Source organism: Cheilinus undulatus, linkage group 4, assembly GCF_018320785.1.
Source record: "Cheilinus undulatus linkage group 4, ASM1832078v1, whole genome shotgun sequence".
Taxonomy (NCBI): domain Eukaryota; kingdom Metazoa; phylum Chordata; class Actinopteri; order Labriformes; family Labridae; genus Cheilinus; species Cheilinus undulatus.
In genome coordinates, this window is record NC_054868.1 from 18,629,585 (window position 1) to 18,651,055 (window position 21,471).

Genomic DNA, 21,471 nt, shown 5'->3' on the forward strand with positions numbered 1-21,471 from the left:
TTCAGAAGTCTTGTTTTATGCTGTATGCTTTAAACTTGCCCTTTTTTTATGAAAAGCACTGGAAACATTGTGTTAAATGTATTTTCATCAACTCTTACAATTTTTAAGCATGTTTGAGGTACACAAAAAGCCTTTTCTGTACAAAATTATCTTTGTAATCATGAATCCCTAGAATAGTATCAATAATAAAAGGAAATCTGCACACATAACAGTGCCTCCTCAGAGCTGCAACGCTTAAACAAGCCACGTGGCACTGCGTCTCAGTCACCCTCAGCCAATGATGTAAGCAGTTGTATAAACAGGGTTAGCTACAGCTGTGTAGGACTGCATATATTTGGACAAGTACAGTTAAATGTCATGTGGATACTGTAATTGAATTATAAATGATCATCTTTTAAGACATTTATGTACCCAGCAATCTGTTGTACTGCTGTTTACATATCCAGCTACATCTTGGAGGTAGGAGTAAACTGATATTTTGTGGCAGGCATTGCTGCAAAGTTCAATAATTTGTAGAAGAGAAAAATGACAAATTTGCAGTTCTCTGACTTCTCTAAGAATAAGACTTAATTATTGGCTGAGGAGGTGAGGGAGACGCAGTGCCACATGGTCTGTGGTTGGTTGGGTGAAGCCTCAGAGGAGGCAGCTGCTTACAGCTGTCACAGACGTCTCCGGAGCTGGGTCACGCGCTTAATTCTGACAACTGAGTCGGAATGAGAAGGCTGAGTTTAATGTTCAGTGTTAATTTTATTTTGATAAACATTGACACTCAGAAGTAAAAAGCTTAATTTCAACAAAAACACAGAAAAAACTAACACTGAAACCAACCTTAAAGCTCCTGTGGGAAGTTTTTGGCATTTTATTAAACAGACTAAAATTATACTGATGCTTCTGTATGACCTAAAAAGCCATAGGAATTGTAAACAAAACTAAATCGTTAAACTAAACTAATGTTTTTGAGGACACAGGCTTTATCGCTTCCCTTTAAGTCAGTGCAGTGTTGGATAAGGGAGTTAAGAGCTCAAAATCTTACATTTCCAAAAAGATTCACAGTGAGTTAACATAGTTTTTTGAGTTATTTCTCAACTTTTAGGCCTTTATCGGACAGAAATGATGGTGAATATAGTCAGAAACAAGGGAGAAAGAGAGGACAATGATGTGTGGGCAAAGAGCCATAGGCTGAATTTTAAACCAGGCCCTTTGCTTTGAGGGCAACGGCCTCCTTACATGGGGCGCACAGACATAACCACTAGGCTGCCTGCACTCCTACACTCAAGAGCACTTTTTACACAATGAGCAAAGGGTCAAGACAAACTGCTCGACACAAGATCAAGGTTCCTCACAGTAGTTATGATGACCAAATGTTGAAGAACTTTAACCAATGTTTAACACAATCCTATACATAAAGCATCTCCATAACTGCAGCTGAGTTAAAATAATACCTTAATCTTTTTGAATTTTCAGCATTCATTAACAATGCAGAAAAATTCTGAGTGTGCAGCTACTTTAGGATCACATACTATCCAGTCTTTAGGATGCTGTTCAAATGTAGTAGTCAAGATTTTTCTTCAGCATTCCTAAAGAAGGTTGCTCTTATTTCTACTAGGTTGCAGGAATAGCAAAATGATACATCATAACAATGAAGTAGAGGCTTTCTACTCCTTCATTTACAGGTCATGTTGGGGTCATCTACAAAAAGACCTGATAAAAAATACATATAAGACAAATAACTACTCTAAAATAAGTATTACAAAGAATATTTACCCTTTTAAAATGTTTAGACTGACTGCACCACAACAGATTTGTTACAATGTTAGAAAGCAGGAGACATGTCCTGGTGAGGTGTTAGCAATGGACCTGAGGTAATAGTCCCTGCATGGACAAATGTGAGCATAAAGGTAAAGGAGCTCTTATCTGGAAGGACAGTAGATGATGAGAAATTGAATTATAGTCATTGAAGAACCATGGCAAAGAGAAGGGAAAATTGTGGGGATCCATTTCTGGGAAGTGTGGTGGTTCGAAGGAGTGGCCAGTTGAGAAAAACAGATCAAAAGAGGACACAGAAAAGTCCTTGCTCCTTCCTTGCTGAATCAAGGAATGGGGGGGGGGGGTCACACGTGCACAGAAAATTCACAGATGGGGGGTAGTTTTCTGTCTCATCACTTCCCTTCCCAAGCATCTTCTTTCTGCTTTGCTGCAAGGCGCTTTTGTTCTGAAAGATAAACCAGAGACATCAATCAGTGAAGATTTTAACTAAAAAACAGATCGGTGAGTTGTTGATCAGAATTTATCAGATTGAGACAGCTAGAGAATATCTGGATGAAAAACCTATGTGGCATCAGCTCCTAGGACACTGAGTCCAGAACATGATGCACTTAAGCACAGACAGCCACCCTGAATGTTGTGATCGTAAATAAAGTATGTCTAGTCTGAGAACAAAGGAGTTTCTTTTTTTACTTTTTCTATACTAAAGGTCCCAACTTCCTGACTGGCTGCTCAGTGGACCGATGGCCACTTGTGGTTTTCTGTGCCTATATACTTATGTTCCATCTCTGAAGGGAAATGGATGCTGGACTGATTATAGACGTTATGACCCACATGGTGGTGGACACAGAGAAACTTTTCTTGGCGTCATTTTACAACAACACTTTCAGTTTCTTCAGTGAAATAAAAGAACAGCTCCCTCTAGTGGTGACAACACTGTGATGCACAAGCTGGACAGTCAGATGAGGGTTGTTAAAATTTATTCAAAGATGATTGTCTATGGCTGAGGTAGTCTTTCAAACACATTTAGCCAATTACTTACTACAATAACACTCAAGATGATGATGCTTTTCATGATAATAATAATAATAATAATAGCTGGGATTTATAGATGAGGACAAAACTGTTAGCCCCCTATCAACATTTGATTTAAAAAAGTAATTCCCAAGTGCTGTTAGACTGAGTAAGGAATTCTTTACACAGCTTTTTCAAACATCCTTGTTTAATTTTGGATGCTTACATTATTTAACTTTGCGCACAGAAACAAAATTATTTCACAAAAAAACAAAATCTACCAGGGTCAAAATTATAAGCCTCCTTTAGAGCTGACCTTTTGGTTGAGGCATAGCACAAACCGCTGTAGTGCAATGATGTGCTTTAACTTTGTAATGCTTGAAGCTTGTAAAGTCAAGTCAAAACTGAGGTTTATCTTCCAATTTACACACAGTATAAAAACTCCAGATGGGGTTTGAGCTTTCACTGGAGAAAGCATCATGACAAAAACAAAATAAATCAGTTTAGACTTTAGAAAAATAATTGTTGATGAGGGATATCCAAAGTTATCATAGTGTTTCCAAGTGTCAAGAACTGGAGTGAGAAGAATAATCAAGAAACTTAAAGAGAGCCACAGAGTCCAGAGCAAGCCTGGCAGAGGTAGGAAGAGAAAGATATCAAAAACTCTGGAAAGAAACTAGTGAGAGATGTGTCTAAAGACCCCAGAACAACTGCCAAGACACTAGTGAATGACTTAGCCAAGTCAGGAATCATGGTCTCAAAGACAACAATCATTAAAGTCCTGCCCAAGAAAAACTCCACTTCGGAAGAAGAGACACCTTCAAGCCAGACTGGAGTATGCCACTGACAACCTGGCGAAGCTTATGAATACTGGAAGCATGTCCTTTTGTCTGATGTGACCAAAACTAAAGCTCTTTGGCCACAGACACATTGCTTATGTTTGGTGAAAGAAGGGAGAGATGTGTAACTCAAAGAACAATGCCCCCACAGTAAAACACGGCTGAGGGGGTACAATGATCGGGGGGAAGCTCAGGAAAAGTGTCTGACATTTGGTGAAACCTACAACAAACGACTGCAGGCTGTTATCTAGCAAAAAGGGGACACTGACTATAAGCAACAAGGGCTAATAAATTTTACCCTGGTGGTTTTTGTTTTCTTGTAAAATAATTTGGTTCTGTTTGCAAAGTAAAATAAAGAAATCATCCAAAATAAAATTAGGATTTTTGGAAAGCTGTGTTAAAAATTCCTTGCTCTGTTTGACAGCACTTGGGAAATATTTTTTAAGAAAAATGAAATTTTCAGTGGGGGGGCTGATAATTTTGTCCTCATCTGTATATAGTGTCTTTCATGGGACCCAAGGTTCTTTACAAAAGAAAAAGGCACAAAAGATGACACAACACAAAGGCAAACACTAGCTGACTAAGAAACAATTAAAAGGTGTTTTGGGGGGCAGATTTAGAAGAGATTGTAGGCTGTGGTGAACAGGTGGTGCTTGAAGAGTTTTTTTTAGGCATATCCAAAGATGGAGTATTGCAGATATCTGCAGGGAGGGTGATCCAGAGAGTGGGGGTTACAAGGTGCATGGGTGAAGGAAGTTGGAGAGGTACAAACAGGTAAGAGCATGGAGGGATTTGCAAGTGAATAGGAGGATCTTAAACTTGATGCAGTACTTAACTGGGAGCCAGTGAAGGTGGATGAGGGTAGGGGTGATGTGTTTCCAGGGTCAAGTGCAAGTGAGAATCTTGACAGCAGATTTTTGAATATACTGGAGCCTGCCTAGGGCTTTGTTGGGTAACCCAGACAGGACTACACTGCAGTTGTCCTGCTGAAGGTGATGAATGCATTGATAAGGGTTTTGGCCATGGAGTCTGAGAGAAAGGGTCTGAGTTTGGAGATACTTTGAGGTGGAAAAAGGCAGTTTTTGTCACAGCTTTCATGTGGGACTGAAAGGACAGGGGGGAGTTAAGGATGATACCCAGGTGTCAGGCCTCAGAGGAGGGCCGGGTGGAGCTATCATCCATGTCAGCAGGAGATCTCCAGCTTAAGCAGCACCTTGAGGACCACAATCATGAGCTCTGTTGCTGTTTGTTGGTTGACCTTCAGGCTTTGACTTCATGCAGACAACTGACCAATGAGGGGCAGGGGGCTGAGTGGATGGTTTTGTATGCAAGTAGAGCTGTGCCATTGGCATAGGAGTGGAAACTGAGACCGTGTTTGTGGATGATCTGAGCAAGATCAATAATAACCTCACCAACTGGATCAAACAAGACTTCAAAGAACCTTAATTATATTCTCAGTGTACTATCTCTGTGCTTACCTCTCGCCTCTTGGAGTTTCCTCCTTTCTGCCTCACGTTGCTCCTTTGTCAGGTTGCTCTTCACACCGAGGGCACCGATCACAAGCTTCCGAGCGAGCGCCGCACTTGTCTGAGGTCTCTCTTTGGCTGGTAAGAGGTAGTCTGAAAACAGGAGGTAAGGACAAATTGTTTGTAGTATTTCACTGTGTTAGATACAGAAAACCAACTGAAAAAGAGATGAGAAAAGTGTGTACCTGAGCAGCTACGGGCTTTGGCCTTTGTAGCAGAGGATGATTTGGAAAGTGGTCGTAGCTTCATCAGTGGATGTTTGGATCTCAAAGCTTCTCGTGCTGATAGTGAAACATCATATTTGAAAAATGTACATGTTTAAAATTTAGGTTTCACATTTTATGATGTTTTTTTAAACCTCTACTCTGTTATGCAAAGCATCAGTTCACTAACCTGCTATGGGGCTTGAGAAGAGGCCAAGAGCATGTGTGTCATCGATCCACTTAATGTCAAAGCCTCTTTGTCTGCAACCAGAGAAAAACATTACAGAACATGATAGAAAAACAAAATCAAGTGTATAGTTTAGAGCTTTTGTGATCAGGGATATTAACAGTCTAACAGTCTATAATAGAAGGATACTGATAGTGGGCTCATACCGTCATTTAAACAATAAAAATAATATAAAGGCAATCAACATTTTCCTACATGATACACTCCTTTTATGATACACAAAGACTTTTTCTGGCTGGGTTAATCATAGTATTTTCAGACCAATTTTTTTGTTCTTTGTTTCTTTTTCAGTCAGCAGACATGATCATATGTCCTAAAATAGCATGCGTATCATTTTGACGGGAATATAATACATTAACATTTGTTATTTATAGACATAGAGCATAATAAATCTCAAACAAACTGCAAACAGAAATACTGTTAACCAAGACAGAGAGGCAGACTGGTAAGAGTCTGCAATTGATTAATTTTTTAGGAGCTGGAGGTTGGATGGGTGGAGGTTCGGGAAGAGAGGGAAACATTAAACCTCTCTGTTTCTTTGATTTATTAATGAATTAAATCAACAGCTGTAGATATAGAGAGTTTCAAAATGTTTGCTAAAATCTTTTCATAACTGATGCAGATACATTTTCATTCACAAGTTATTTCAAAAGATGACTTGATCCTTTTTCGAGCTTTACTTCATAAGGTACAGCTGTTCATATCCTAAGTAATGCAGAATATCAAATCAGCCAATCACATGGTGGCAAACACTGCATTTAGGCCTGCAGACATGGCCGTGATGATCTGCTAAAGTTCAAACTGAGCATCAGAAAGAGAAGAAAAGATGATGTACTGTAAGTGATCTTAACTGTGCCGGGGTTATTGGTGCCTCACTGGCTGATCTGAATATTTCAGAAACTGCTGATGTACTGTGATCTTCAGAGTTTACATGGAAATGTAAATACCGTTACCTGAAATGTTTACATGGAAACACAAAAGCCTGCCAGACCACCAACCTTATTCTGATGCTCGGCTGAACTTCAGCGAGTGCAACTTCAGTTTAAGTTCAAAACTTGAGACCTTATCTCTGACGCAAACAGAGAATGCATTGACAGGAAGAACCATCCTTCTCTGTCCTCTTTCTTTAACTTATAAATTTCTCAGAAAGGAAAAGAAACCTGCTGTACATTCATCAGCTGAGATCTGTATCGTTCCACCTCATTTTAAAGCTTGCTGTAGACTTGGAATTATACATACTGGTAGCACTGAAATAATTTGAGAAGGTCCTCCGTCTTAAACTCAGTAGGGAAGTCGTAGATCTCTACAATGTGGGAAAGTTCGTCCTCTGTGAGGTCAATGTCTTCCTCATCATCATCATATCGGTCCATGTTGTAATAATCGAACCTGGGCTCCTGGATTGACTCCTTCTTTTTACCCTCCTTTACAGCCAGCTGGGAGAAATACAGATCACAATTAAAAAATTAACATAAGAAAAAAGGAAAGATCAATAACTCATTCAAACTGGAATTACAAGACTACATTTATAAATGCACATATAAGTGTGTGAATGTAAGCTTTGTCTGCTGAGATCTGACCTCTTCAAGTAGGTGTGGATCCAGACAGTCTCCATCATCATTGAACAAGGTGTCCCAACTCTCCTCTTCTCCCATTTCTTCCTGAGGGGAAGTTGCCTCCTGCTGTGTTGCAGCATCTTCTGCCACACTAGTCATATCAGGGTTCCCATTAACCTGAACATCTGGATCTTGTAATCGACCTTCCCTCTCACCAGGCTTACTGTCACCATCTTGCAGGTCACCTCTACCTTCTCCTCCTACGGGTGCCCCTTTCTCTGCTGCTCCAGCTTTGTCCTTCTTGTTTTTGGCATTTTTCTTTGCCTTGTCTGTGTAGCGAGGCCTGGGTCTTGGTTTGCCTTCTTCCTGAGTTTGAGCTTTGCCTTTGGAGTCATTGAGTCGTTTTTTGGGGACATACAGTGCCTGGCTTGGCTTCTTTGACTGAGACGAAGGTGCGGGTGTTGGCTGTGCTGGAGTACAGTCTTCTTTCGGCTGTTCTAGCTCCATTTTTAAATCATGTCAAAACATCTGACCACAGAAGAAGGGAGATGAGAAGACACAATACTTTAACGGTATGCAGTTTGATGAAACGTGCCTTTTCTAAGTATAAGCACGTATTCTTATAGTATAGAAACTATTTTAGGAGTGTTTCTGAGTTTTATTCTAATGAAAAAACGTATTTATTACACGAGGGAAAAGCTTCTTTAATTAAACTAGGATTTAAACTCCACCATTGCAGTCATCTTATTACTTTAGCTCACGAGCAAAACTACGTCACATTAAAGTTACACTATACGTTAATTCAGGATATAAAATATTATTGACGCTATAGCTCATACACAGTGATTTTGTTCATTTCTTTTCATTTAACAAAATAATAATAGGATATGGACCAGCTTACCCGTGTTTAGTTTGTTTAGAAAAAGATTTCCGTCGCACTTCTGACGCAGCCGTTAAAGTGCAAAGCATTCTGGGATATGTAGTTTGTTTAAGACGTTAGTGCTAAAACATTCTAAAACGTTCACTTTTGGGTCAAACTACTTTTTATATCAGGATAAACGTTGTCTTCAGTAGCCTGAGGTCCTACCCGGTATGTATTATTGATTTACAATTATTTAATGTATTTTCACCAGGACATCACCAACAACTACAAACGAGCACTTCCGTGTTTAACGTGCACGCGCACACTAGTGCAGGCCAACTATTGGTCGAAATTCCCATTACGCTCAAAGCTATTAACTGATTGGCCTGCCCTTCTCACGTTACGAAAGCTGTTTCATAAAATTTAAAGACGTAAGTTGCGTAAGGTTAATGATTTCTGCCAAGACCTTAAGTAATGAGCGTCGCCGCGCCCGTATTCTCATCTCTCCAGTGAGGACAAATATTCTACATCTCTACAGTTATTCAGCTGTCAGGTAAGTTGTTCCACTCGCAGAATTCCTGCATACCTCTTTGCACAGATGGAGAGATGGGTTGATAGCAGCAAAGGAGATGAAAATCTTTTGTAAGCATTTAAGGAGTACCCTGCTGTGCGTTTAGTGAAGGATAAAGTCTTACTTATTTGCAAAAGTTTTTCCTTGACATGCTTTTGAACTATTTTTATACACATATGGAGCTGCATTCTTTAACTGAGTTAAACATTTTAACAGAAAGACCCAAGGCTTGAATACATCCATTATAATGCTACGTAATCAATAGTTAATGTTTTTAAACCCAAAAAGATCTTTTTACTGTTTGATTTGAAGCCTTTCAGATGTTAGTAACTTTAATACTTCCAATTTCTCTTTAAGGATTTTGTGTTTCTTGGAATTGATTTCAAATACTACGTTTTAACCACAATTGTAAAGATATATGCATAAAATTAATTAATTCTTTTTTGTTGTCCTTATGCCAGTGTTTTGTCATTGTTATTTATCAGGATAAATTGTCTTTACTAGTTCTATGAGAATTGTGTGCAATATGGGCATGGTCAATACATTGTAGGGGTATGCGGTTGCAACCGTTTTTCAATACTAGAGGTGTGCCCAGCCAAGGTGTGCATCTGATATTCAACGGGTTGTGGCAAGTACTCTTATAGGAAGTAATAGTAGTAAAATGCATTGTAGTCAATACAGTCAATACATCAGAGATTACTATGGAGTTACATTTTAATTCTACTTGACTGGGACATTTCAAATGAGAAGGATAGGGCCGTACATTAGTTATGTATAGCGGAGCAATATCATTAAAATGGCATGAGTATTATTTTTGCAGTGTGAGTGTTGTGTGGTGTTGTGGAACCTTAATGTTAGGGCATTAGTGGCTATGTATACAGTGATGGTAACATGTCTAACAGGGTTTGTTATCAGGTTTGAGTTCATCAGAGTTAGATCCAAGAACCTTACTCAATTTTTTAATAAAGCGAAAAACAGGGTTTGTCATGCCTATTTAAGGAATTATCTGGAGCAGGTGGCTTAAATTTGTTGTGTGCCAAAGGCAGATATCAGCAGGATGTGCAGGATCTAGAAAGAAGACCTTGGGTATTAGTGTTGGTAGTGAGGAATAAGATCAATTGGGTTGAATCTAAGAAAGGATGTTAAATGTACCATGATGGATTTACCTTGAGTGTGCCATGTTTCCAGGTGTTGTGTGCCAAAGGTGTTTGGTAGCTGGAAATGCAAAACCTAGTAGGGAAAGAAAAGGGTATGAGTGTCTCTGGTGGAGATTTGATCAATTCTGGTTTATGTGCATTCCAGTGTAAAGTAAGAAAAAGGCATAAGTGTGAAAGATGAAATGAATTATGGTATGGGCATCCGCAAAGGAAAACATTAGTCAAAGTGTTATGCAGGGGAGAGTGATGTAATGGGGGACGTGGATAGGGAGGGGGGAAAATACATTTAATTTATTATTTTTTTATGGCACCAGTTTCAAACCAGTACCCCCAAGAAGTCTTCCTAGAAGTTTAAGGACAATTGGAGCAACAGTGTGGTGTGCAAAATGAGTCAGAAACTCATTATAGTAGTAAGATATACAACTCTGTGTACATGTGGATCGTTGTTGGTTTTGTTCTATTTATTAATTGCATGTTATTATTTGGCAGTTTAATATGTGCAACACTTGGAGTCCAAGACAGATTTCCCTTACCGGACAAGAAAATAAATCATATCACATGTTGGGAAGGGCCTGTCAGAGAGTGTTCATGGCTTTGCTTCACTTTATTTTTGTTACCACCTCCTGGGTTGATGGGGGTCCTTAGTCATTGGCCCCATTTGGGGGATTGTGGCCTGAAAGGTTTGGGAAACCTTGTTGTATGTTATGGTGTATGATTATACATAGCTTCCTTGCACATATTACTGTATGCATCAGCTGGTCTTGTTCTGTGCTCCACCAGGTCGCAGGGATGTGGGTTTCAGGCTTGTTTCTCCTCCTGGTTGGACTTTTGCATCGGTCAAATGCCCAGAGCTCAGAGCCCATGTTTCAGGATGTAACATCAACAGTGCTTCCCCCTGACCGTCTTCACAATCCCACACAACTCAACTACGGGATGGCTGTCACAGACGTTGATGGTGACGGTGACCTGGAGGTGGTAGTTGCAGGGTGAGTCTAAAAATATCTTAAAGTTGTTAGAGGTGTTTGTATAACTTTGAGAAAAGTTGTCAACAAGTGAGAAAAATCTGACCCATTTGATGCTCTCCCTCAGATACAATGGGCCTAACCTTGTTCTGAAGTACAATCGAACACAAAACAGGCTGGTGAACATTGCTATTGATGACAGAAACTCTCCATATTACGACCTGAGGGACCCGAATGGAAAGGCTATTGGAGTCACCGCTTGTGATGTGGATGGAGATGGACGGGAGGAGATCTACTTCCTCAATACAAATAACGCCTACTCTGGTAAATGGTGAATTAAAGCAAATGTTATCAACATTTTTGCCTTATGTAGGTGGCTAAATTATTATTTTTTTCACGGCTTGGTCGTGCAGGACAAGCATCTTATTTTGACAAGCTCTTCAAGTTCAGGAATGGCCGCTTTGAGGATCTTGTGACTGATGAACTCAATACTCGCCGGCGCGTTGCTAAAAAAATGGCAGGACGTTCAGTGGCATGTGTAGACAGAAAGGTAAGTAGAGTTATTTACTTTGTATTTCAATTAACACATATTTTCTTGTTTTAATTCCTACACTCCCCTCAGGGAACAGGCCGTTACTCGGTCTATGTTGCAAACTATGCTTATGGTGGAATCGGTGCCCATGTTCTCTTGGAAATGGATGAGGCTGCCAGTGATGTGGCCAGTGGTATTATTGCTCTGTCAGACGTAGCTGCTGAGGCTGGGGTCAACAAGTTGACAGGTGAGGTTGTTGAAGTTAAGTCTATCACGTTTGTTTATTTTATCATCACATGCTCATTAGGAAAGTTGATGTTTTGTTGTTGTGCAGGTGGGCGTGGCGTGGCTGTTGGACCAATCCTGAGCCAGTCAAGGTCTGATGTATTTTGTGACAATGAGAATGGAGCCAACTTCTTGTTCAAAAATAACGGAGATGGGACTTTTACGGATATGGCCAAACAGGCAGGTGAGAATCAAGCATTAGGACAGAAGTTTAGTTACAGCGTGAAATATGTTTGATCAAATGTAGCATTTGTGTTAATAAATTCCTGTGTTGAATGTTTTTAAGGCCCCTCCTCCTCTTATCCTTGCCCTGTTGTGTAAAACATGAACCAGTATTTCTAGCATTACTAGCAATGTGCTGAAAACTAAAGATTTGATGGTGAGCAGGACGTAGTTTTCATTAAAAAGTATGTCCTTATATGAGGACAGTTTTTAATTGTAATGTATAACTTAGCTAAACCACTATTGTGTAACAAAGGAAAAACTACATGTTTGTGCATAAACATGGCTGTGCAATAAAAAGTCATTTTATGTCAGTCAGTCAGTCAGTACACTGGGTGTGGTGTTGGTTGCTTGGATTAGCAGTAAGTTGATGCTATTTACTTCTGGAGAAGTCACAGAGCTCTCAAAGTGGACGTATTTAAAGGTGTTGAAGCATGACGATTTTTTTTCTGGAATTGGATGTCTGACACTTTGGTCAGGATCTTGTGTTGGGGTTTTAATGCTAGGTATTGGTTATTGTTAAAAATATTAATAATCATGGTTATAATTATGAATACAATAATAAAAATTATCAATCAAGATTAATAACTATGAAGCACCACCCTGGAAACGGGTAACAACAACCGAAAAGGAGCAAAAATCAGTCTCAGAATTAATATTTGAATGATATTATTGTTATTGTATAATAAATATTGGTATTTAGATTAATAGAAGGTGTGAAATCATATGCTCACCTTTTCACCAGCAATTATTCCTGGGGCCGCTACTGTAAATCTGAATGTGGGCGAAACTTCGGCTGCTAAAGCGGAAGAACATTAAATACATGAGTTCTAGTACAGCAGCTAATGACAGATGCTAACTATGAACAACGGTTGTTTTGATAGGAATTCAACTCGAATTTGTAAATATTGATATATATTTTTGTAATCCCATGTTCACACTGTTTGTATTGTAAGCCGTGAATAAGTTAATAAGGGGGATAATACCTTATTCCTGGGGGGTCTACTGTAGCTGTGAATGTGGGTGGAACTTCCCATACAGTAACAATAAGAGCAAATGCAATTCTTCCAAGGGCTTACTGAAGTGATTTAGCATCAACAGTGGTTCTTCTGAAATAGACATTTGCTGCAGTAAATACTGCTTTTTTTTTAAATAAATAAAGTTAAGTGAGCTGAAAGTTATAAAGTATATTTTCTGTGATGCTCAGTACCTGTCGCTTTGTTTGTGGTACTAATTACATGACAGAGTTAAATATATGCCTTAAACAACAGTGTTTTAAACATGCTGTTCACTGTTTAATTGCATTTGGGATGTAATTCTTTCAGTATTAATTTATCATTAATTTAAAACTTGACATTTACAAAATTGAAGAGCTGACAACTTGAGTCATAGATAAATTTATCAATATAATTCCCACAATTTAAGAGGGATTAGTTGGTGGAATAAAAATTTCAGCAACCCCCCAAACTATATATGTTTTGAAGATGGTGTCCAAACTAATTTAACAAAACATGATGGTCTACTACTATATTGATATGAAGCTGATAAAGGTAACTAAATATGCTTTTTTAGGTTATCCGAGGCAGTGTCGTCACTTTTTACTCTTAATTAGAGGGGGGAGAAATAATAATATTATCCCGTTTGAGGTGATACAGACGAACATACCTATTTTAATGTCCAAATTGCTCTATGAAACATGTTTCTCATTTCATCTCTATGCAAAGTTCCATTTAGATAGAAAGGACCGGATGTGGTGTCCATTTTTCACGCAAAGAATCATGGGGCTAGGAATAAAGTGGATAATAAAATGAATTAGGCAGCAGCAATTGTTATCAATGACACTTATTTCGACAAATATTGTTTATAACAACTAAACCACATCAAACAATCTGCACACTAGCTTTTATTACCTATGGACCCCCTGCAGAGTCTTCTCCTATCAGAGCAAGAGTGTGCCCTGCTGCAAGTGCTGCTAATATAAGGAGTCTATGGCCCTATTTCTGAACAAATTCCTCAAACTATAAAAACAGGCATCTGCAGGTTTTCTAGGCCTGAGTCTGGTTGTCCAAACTGGGGCATCTTGAATGTTCACTAATCAGTGAATTCATAAGTAAACCTTATGATGTGGCATGATTTCATGTGAAGACATAGAGTCTTCTGAGGTAATTGCTTGAAAAAAATATCTTATGAAAACAGTATGAACTATCAAAACAGTGGTGGTTTATTTATCCTTTTACCCAGGGGCTTGAAAATAGTCTTACTACAAAAATAACTCTCAACTGATGATGTCATTGGGCTTTTCTAGCTACATGGCTTATTGTAATTCATCTACAGGTGTGGATGATCCCCTCCAGCATGGCAGAGGATTGGCTCTAGTAGATTTTAACGGTGATGGAAAGACAGATATCGTCTATGGCAACTGGAATGGCCCTCACAGACTTTTCCTGCAGGGCAGCAACTTTAAGTTTCGGGTGAGAAAGGAGTGATAAAATATGCAAATAATATTGGTGATCAAAATCTCTATAATGTAAAGTGTTGAAAAATTGATCCTCAGCTGTCCTTTCTATGCAGAACATAGCCACTAGAGATTTTGCCGCTCCCTCTCCTGTACGCACAGTTATCGCCGCAGACTTTGACAACGACAGGGAGCTGGAGGTGTTTTTCAATAACATTGCGTACAGACAGGACTCTCCAAACAGACTGTTCAGGTGAATTATTTAATTATTTTGAGACTCTAAAATTCAATGTGAGGCATCAAACTGGCAGAAAAGGGCTCACATGACCTGGAGTATTGTTTCACAGTTGTTGTGTTTGTGTTCAGGGTGTCAAGGAGGGCAGATGCAGACCCTTTGATCCAGGTCCTTAATGTGGGAGAAGCTGCAGAGCCTCAGGGACGAGGAACAGGTCAGCTCTGTCTTCAATGAGAAAAGATGATGAAACTACGTATCTATCACAACATTTATTATCAACCTACCTGCCTATCCCTTTGTTGGGGCAAGTTAAACACACATGCAGTAGTCGTATAACAGTGACTTTGTTCCGTCAGTACAGCAGTGAAAGCTGTTCTCTGTTTTGGACAGGTGGCACTGTGACAGATTTGGATGGGGATGGACAGCTGGACCTGCTGCTGGCACATGGAGAGAGTTATGAACAGCCAATCTCTGTCTTCAAGGTCAAGGAGGTGTGTGCATGTGTGCTTATTTTTTGTGCTTTTTTTGTATTAGTCTTTATTTATATTGCACTATATAACAAATATTATCTTAAGACAGTTTACAAAGAGAGCAGGTCTGGAGTGTATTCTTTGTTAAACTATTTATGAAGATTAATCCACCATGAGCTCAGTTCTAATTAACAATAAGCAAAGTTACAGTGGCAAGGAAAAAAACCTTTTAATAGGCAGAAACCTCAAGCAGAACCAGACTCATGTTGAACAGCCGTCTGATGGAGCTGTGTTGGGGTGTGAGGGAGATGCAGAAAAGAGAGATGGACAGAGACAAACAAACAGAACAACAATAGTGAATAAGATGATTTTTCTCATCTAAAATCCTTTTAAAGCTTATTTTAATTTATATGCCTACAGTCCCAATAATAATGGTAACAAAAACGTGTAGTATTTGCAGTGATAATCATCAACAATGGCAGAATGATCATTCAAAGGTGAAGAACCTGGGCAGCAGCTGTTATATGCAGAGTCTCTCCCATCTCAGCTGCTGAGGCTTGTGACTCATTCAGAATAGTCTTAGGTGTCTTGGTTGCCTCTCTCACTAGTCTCTAGCTTGCACATTCACTCAGTTTGTGAAAACAGCCTGATCTAGGCACATTTACATGTGTGCCATATTCCTTCCATTTCTTAACGATGGATTTAACTGAACTCTGGGGTATGTTCAGTGCAATTTAACCCCCATAGCAAATCAGATTTGTTGTGAGAAATGAAAGACTTTCTGTTTCTTTTTTTCAATAAACAAATCAAACAAAAGCAATTAAAATGGCTCAGCACAAAAAAATGCTTCAAGTGGTTTCTCCAAATACAACTTATAATGCCTTCTCCAGCCTCAAAATTATTCAACCCTGCATTTTGGGAAACCGCTTGAAGCATTAGTTGTGTTGACCAATTTAATGCTTTTGTTTTCATTACAAAAAGCCTATAAATTTTCACAGTAAACCTGATTTATAATTTTGGTTGAATTATTTTGATTGCAACTGTATACTTTTCAATAACATTTTCTCCGAGTTGCTTAGGGTTCTTTGGTCCTCATGATGTAATGGTTGCCAGTAATACTGATTAAACAGTGCCTGTACCTTTCAGACACATGCCCCTTGAAACTCTTTTCACTTGAGATGCATTCACTGCACTCAGGTGATTCCTATTTCACCAACTTTGAGACTAGTGTCACCAACTGGCCAGGCTTAATTAGATCCGTCATGTATAAAGGGGTGTATATTTATACAATCACTTATTTTACATTACATGGTTATATTAAATTGACATTACTGTTAAGAAATCTATGTCTATTTTGACACTAAAGAGTTTTTCTGTGTTACTTTTTGTCAAAAAAGCTATATTATATTGACCTTGACCGATTTATAAAATCACTACAAGGGGGTGAATACTTTTTATAGGCACTGTACATACTGGCAAGTAGTTTTGACTAGTTGTATCATCATTTGAAGCCACCAGAGTAAAACAAAACATGGCTTTAGACATTTCTTGGTGAGTAGCTGTTGCTCTGTGCTACCCAGTGGGCCACTTGCATGGCTTGCAAATTGCATAAATTTGCTGCTCAGTTAGCTAAATTTACTAACTGCTGTAAAAGTAAAAAGTATTGTACTGTCCCCTGAACTGTGTTTAAGAAAACATTTTTCAAGATAGAATGATAGTTGTGTATATTCAATTATCAAGTAAAAGTTAGAAGCAAATTTAGTTTGCTCAATATAACATTTTTTTAGATGCACTTAGTTACAAGCAACCCCATTTTCAACCTTACTTTCTTAATTGCCAGGGCTCATCTAACAATTGGCTGCGGGTTATCCCACGCACCCAGTTTGGTGCTTTCGCCCGAGGAGCCAAGGTCACGGCCTTCACCAACCTGAGTGGAGCTCACACACGCATCATCGATGGAGGCTCAGGTTACCTGTGTGAGATGGAGCCTGTTGCCCACTTTGGTTTAGGTAACTTCCTTTAGCATTCACAGACATCGATAGAAAATGGGACACTGGAATGTATATCCTATGTAAACATCTGTTTAGAATTGCAGCAATAAAATCAAGCCTACAAACTGTGTAACACACTCAGTTTTAAAGAAATGGAAAAGATTTTGGAAATAGTTTAGCCTTTTATTCGTCTTTTTGCTGAAAAGTTTACCAGATTAGGTTGGCTTATTTTGGCTTTAGGAGCAGAATCAGGGAGAAACAGGTGGACCAGAACCTCTAAAGCTTAGGATTTAGTGTGTTTTTATTATTCCACACACAAATAAATACAACAGTACAGACATTAACGTTGTCCAAAATAAGTTATCATAAGTATCAAGTTCTCAACATGTAACATGTGTTATCTTTACACAGACAGACAATGAAGTGATTTTTAAAAAATTTTCCAACGTGGTCACTGATTTTTCTGCTTATGACTCCCAGGAAATGATCAGGTCACAGTACTGGAGGTCTCCTGGCCTGATGGCACCTCCTTCACTCGAACCCTGGAGCCTGGTGAAATGAACTCCGTGGTGGAAATCACCTATCCTAAAGAGGGGGAAACAGCTGTGCTTGCCAACGACACGCAGGTACACAGAAAGAATCTTCAGCAGGAATTATGAATGCATGTATTATTCCAGCAGTCTTTGAAGGGGGCAGCCTCTTCTCTACATCTCTTATCGTCAAGTTTTGTTCAGTCAGAAGCTTTTCAGCACCACAGACTAAAGCTATGTCCCATATATGGGGCTGCGTCCTTCATGGCCCTTAGATATTACAGAGTAAAGGAGTGGATAGCTCGTGATGCATAAAGGGAATCCTCTGTCAACCAAACAGTCTTATTTTAGATCTGTCTGAGTGGTCTACACAGGCTACAAAAGCAGGGTTCATTTTCAGGAACAGAGCTCGCAAGCAAGGCCTTCTTGTCCAACATCAGTGTCTGAGCTCATAAGTGCTCTATAGAATGAATACACACAAATTCCCACAGAAACACTCCAAACTCTTGTGGAAAGCCTTCTCAGAAGAGTCAAAGCTGTTATAGCTGCAAAAGGGAACCAGCTCCATATTTAAGCTCATGTATTTGAATGCTAAGTCATTACAGTTCCTGTTGGTGTAATGCTTCGGCAACCAAGTTCTTTTGTCCATAAAGTTTAGATTGTATAAAAAGACAGATGACATGACAGTTCATGACAGACATGACAGTGAAGCCAAAACATGATAAATAGCTTTGTTGACAAACTAGTCTCCAAAATGGATCTTAGCAGGATTAGCAGAGTAGAGGCAGAATGGCACGTGGAAATGCAATAATCATGCACTGCATCAAAGAGAGGGATCTTTGTTGTTATGATACTAGGTCCAACTTTTTGCTTTCCTTCGTAGAAGTTCAGGACAGCAATGCTGTCAAAACAACAAAATGATAGCAACACTGTATTTTGGCTTTGTTTTTGTTAAGGGAGGAGAGATCGTTGTCCATGTTGTATACAGTCAGTGGTCAGCACATACATATAATTGTAGCATCTTTGCCTTTTTGAAACATCTAAAGCATCTTTGTGTTTGATTTGTACAGTAATGTTATTTTTTTCTACTGTTCAGTGTGGTCAGGGTTTTGCTGTTCAGAATGGCCACTGTGCAGGTAGGTTAATTATTTTTTTTTAATGATGATGGATTAGTGTACATGTTTTTCAATGAAGTGCCTTAAAACTAAAAGATTTTATGCAGAATAAATTTATTTTTTCTAAACTTAGGTTTTTTTTTTTTTTTTTTTTACATTTTCTTTACAGGTCAGCGAGGATAAGCACTTGGAGGTCAATAAAATCTTGACCAGGAAATGCAAAAGTTGTTAGATATTAACATGATTTTAGATTGCTTTGTTCTGACTGAACTCTAAGCAAAGGTCTTTTTTTCTTTACTCTATGAGCAGCATTGATATTTTCCCTAATTTTCCCTTATTTCTCATTAACTCTTTGCTTATTGAAACAAATAGTCTTCAGTACTGAACATTAAATCCTACTGATATTCTTTAAAATATTTATAATCTGACAATAAAAAAGTGCTGCCTGATTTAAAACATTTGCTTTAAGGATTCAGCCTAACAAGAAAACTGTAAGAAGGAGTAATGTACGCCTTGTCCTCTTTGTCTTCATGCCTGTTGTGCTGTCCTCAGCATGCTTCCTCATGTCTCTATCATCATCTCTATCAGTTCTTTCTTATACCTGTGTTGTCTTAATCTGATGTTTTTTTCCTGTTTCCTTTTCTTGTTCTTTTTGTTCTCTCAAAATTAATGCAGCATTGGCTCCATTTTATGACGGCATCCACTCGTCCTCTGTGGCCAAATGTGAAGCTTCCCTTTTTAAGATAGTTCTGCTATTGTATGTCATGGCTCTCTTTGCACCAGTGTCAGACGATGATCTTGGTGTTCAAAATAATAAGGAAAGATGGCCTTGCACACTGCATGCATTTATCAAGCTTTAAGATTTGAGTCTCGGTGAAATGCTGCGTCACATGTATGGGCAGATCCACTACAGAATAGCACAGCTTTTGGGGTGTGCAGATAGTCAAGTGGTTTAAGATGCGAAGGGGGTTCGAATACGGCCTGTGGCCCTTTACTGCATGAAACGGCACGTAAGTAAATCTAAAAAACAAACAAAAAAAAACCAAAACAAAAAAAAGAATAGCATGGCTTTTTGCACTTTTTTATAACTGTGCAAATGACATAAAGATAAAGGGGAAATCTGTGGGAGCTGCATGCAAAATGCATGCAAACTGCTCAGCTGACCAAACAGCACTCTGTCCCATTTACATGTATGTTAAAGACGGAATATAAAACAATTTGGTGCAAATTGCGCCCTTGTATTCAGGCCAGTACTAACTTTCAGAGACGGAAAAAGGTTCACGACTATTGTACTTAACTAAAAGTGCAGTTATTCTGGTTAGATGTACTTAAGTACAAGTAAAAGTACTGGTCTAAAACTTTACTCAAGTAAAAGTTAAAAGTACTTGATTTAAAGTTTTCTTTAAGTAGAGTACAGAGTAGCTACTGAGGATTTATGTAGTATATACGTTTAAAAGTATGATATTTCCTTATTGTCAAGAACAACAGGAGAATAGATCTCCAGCTAGGTTGTTCAGGTAAAGTCACAACTCTGTAATAAAATACACAGCAAAATCAACCCTGTTAATTAAACTAATATACAGTTAAATTTGAACACTTTAAAAGAGTCTGTTTTGATCCACCCTACATATAGTTAAGATATCCCTTTATTAGTCCCACCGGGGGAAACTCCAAAACTAGTTAAACTGCACTTTTAATTGTTGAATATTTATAACAAAACAGAGCTGTAGCAATTCTTGAAAATATGTGGCAAGGTGAGTCTCCTCTGGCAAGAACAAAGCAAGACAATGCATACTAATGAAGAATACACCTAACGCATCCTTTAGGAGCAACTAAAGTCACAGGTGGTAACTCTAACTCAGTGCATTTTAACACTAAATGAAACCAGGTGTTAAATTTGGCACCATTTCCTTCAAACCCTCTTGCTTCTCCTATCTCATCTTAAGCTAGTTTTCCTGTGTATCCTAAGATCGTTTTTTACAATCATGTGCCGTTGAACTGGTAGTAGTGGGCAAGACCCACTTTTGAATTAGAGTAGGGCTAAACTTGGTGCTTTTAGTATGGTCCAAAACACCTTAGTGGATCTGCCCTGGAGTCTGTTTGGTGAACATTTGCACTGGTGATCAGGATGCATGCATAAGTCCCCTCATTTTTTAAGTCAGCATTGAAAAATGTTCCTGGTATTGTGGCCTTTATCAAATGACTGCAGGGTTAAAAATTTTGTCCAACATGCGTGCTAACATTATGCATTTCCTCTGAGAAAGTGTCCCACATCAACATCCTATGAACAAGTTTTTGTAGCATGTAACTTATGTCTGCAGTCTACTTGCTAAAATCTTGCTTGCTACCCTTTTTTTACTGTCATGTCAAATCGTCAACATTGAAAAGGGCTGTTTCATAAATATGTTAATTTCTTTTTACGTATCTTCCAGAAATTGGCTGTACACGTTTTGCTAAACTTTGTTTTGACATACAGCATGCCTATATGGATGATGACGTAATAAAATTACAGTAATGGTTTTGAGGGTCTCTGTTCTGTGGGTGACAGTCTGACCTAGAATCTTCAATATAAAACAAGTTTGATTTATATGTTTTGTAGTTGGGAAGTCTTGGATGCAGTATGGAGTAGTAAAATGATTGTTTTGTCCTCTTTGTCTTAATACTGACCTTAAAGTTGGCCTTAAATCATGCCATGTGTGGCCAGCTTTTGTCCATAACATGCTGCAGCCAACATACAACCACAATAATGAAGATTTGTAAAAGCCACGATAAATCTTTGTTTGTTTGTTTTTTTGTTTTGTTTTGTTTTTTTAACAAAAGACTGACAATTGAAATACTGGAAATCCCATCTCATCCTTGATATTCACATGCTTCTTTTATTACCTGCCAAAATTTCAGCCATGGAAATAAAATGTATAAAAAAATGAAAGATCAGTCC

The 21,471-nt window shown here is 38.6% G+C and overlaps 2 protein-coding genes across 3 annotated transcripts; one reads left to right on the forward strand and one right to left on the reverse strand.

Annotated features, from left to right (window-relative positions):
* Positions 1-16: 16 nt before the first annotated feature.
* Positions 17-8,111, reverse strand: r3hcc1l (R3H domain and coiled-coil containing 1-like). The gene is made up of 7 exons (XM_041786385.1): positions 8,048-8,111; positions 7,171-7,674; positions 6,833-7,026; positions 5,537-5,607; positions 5,329-5,424; positions 5,096-5,236; positions 17-2,212 (listed from the first exon to the last, which is right to left on the reverse strand). Exons 2-7 carry the CDS (start codon positions 7,651-7,653, stop codon positions 2,160-2,162), a joined length of 1,038 nt encoding a protein of 345 aa, XP_041642319.1. The 5' UTR covers positions 7,654-7,674; positions 8,048-8,111; the 3' UTR covers positions 17-2,159.
* A 315-nt stretch (positions 8,112-8,426) lies between these two features.
* crtac1a (cartilage acidic protein 1a) lies at positions 8,427-21,462 on the forward strand. 2 transcript variants are annotated; one of them, XM_041786307.1, is made up of 14 exons: positions 8,427-8,561; positions 10,517-10,722; positions 10,826-11,022; positions 11,112-11,248; positions 11,321-11,477; positions 11,565-11,699; positions 14,072-14,208; positions 14,309-14,445; positions 14,559-14,641; positions 14,818-14,918; positions 16,738-16,906; positions 17,369-17,514; positions 18,515-18,554; positions 19,209-21,462. In XM_041786307.1, exons 2-14 carry the CDS (start codon positions 10,526-10,528, stop codon positions 19,391-19,393), a joined length of 1,821 nt encoding a protein of 606 aa, XP_041642241.1. In that variant the 5' UTR covers positions 8,427-8,561; positions 10,517-10,525; the 3' UTR covers positions 19,394-21,462. The 2 variants fall into 2 exon arrangements, with proteins under 2 accessions (XP_041642241.1, XP_041642242.1); XM_041786308.1 differs by having other exon boundaries at positions 18,703-19,349.
* Positions 21,463-21,471: the final 9 nt, after the last annotated feature.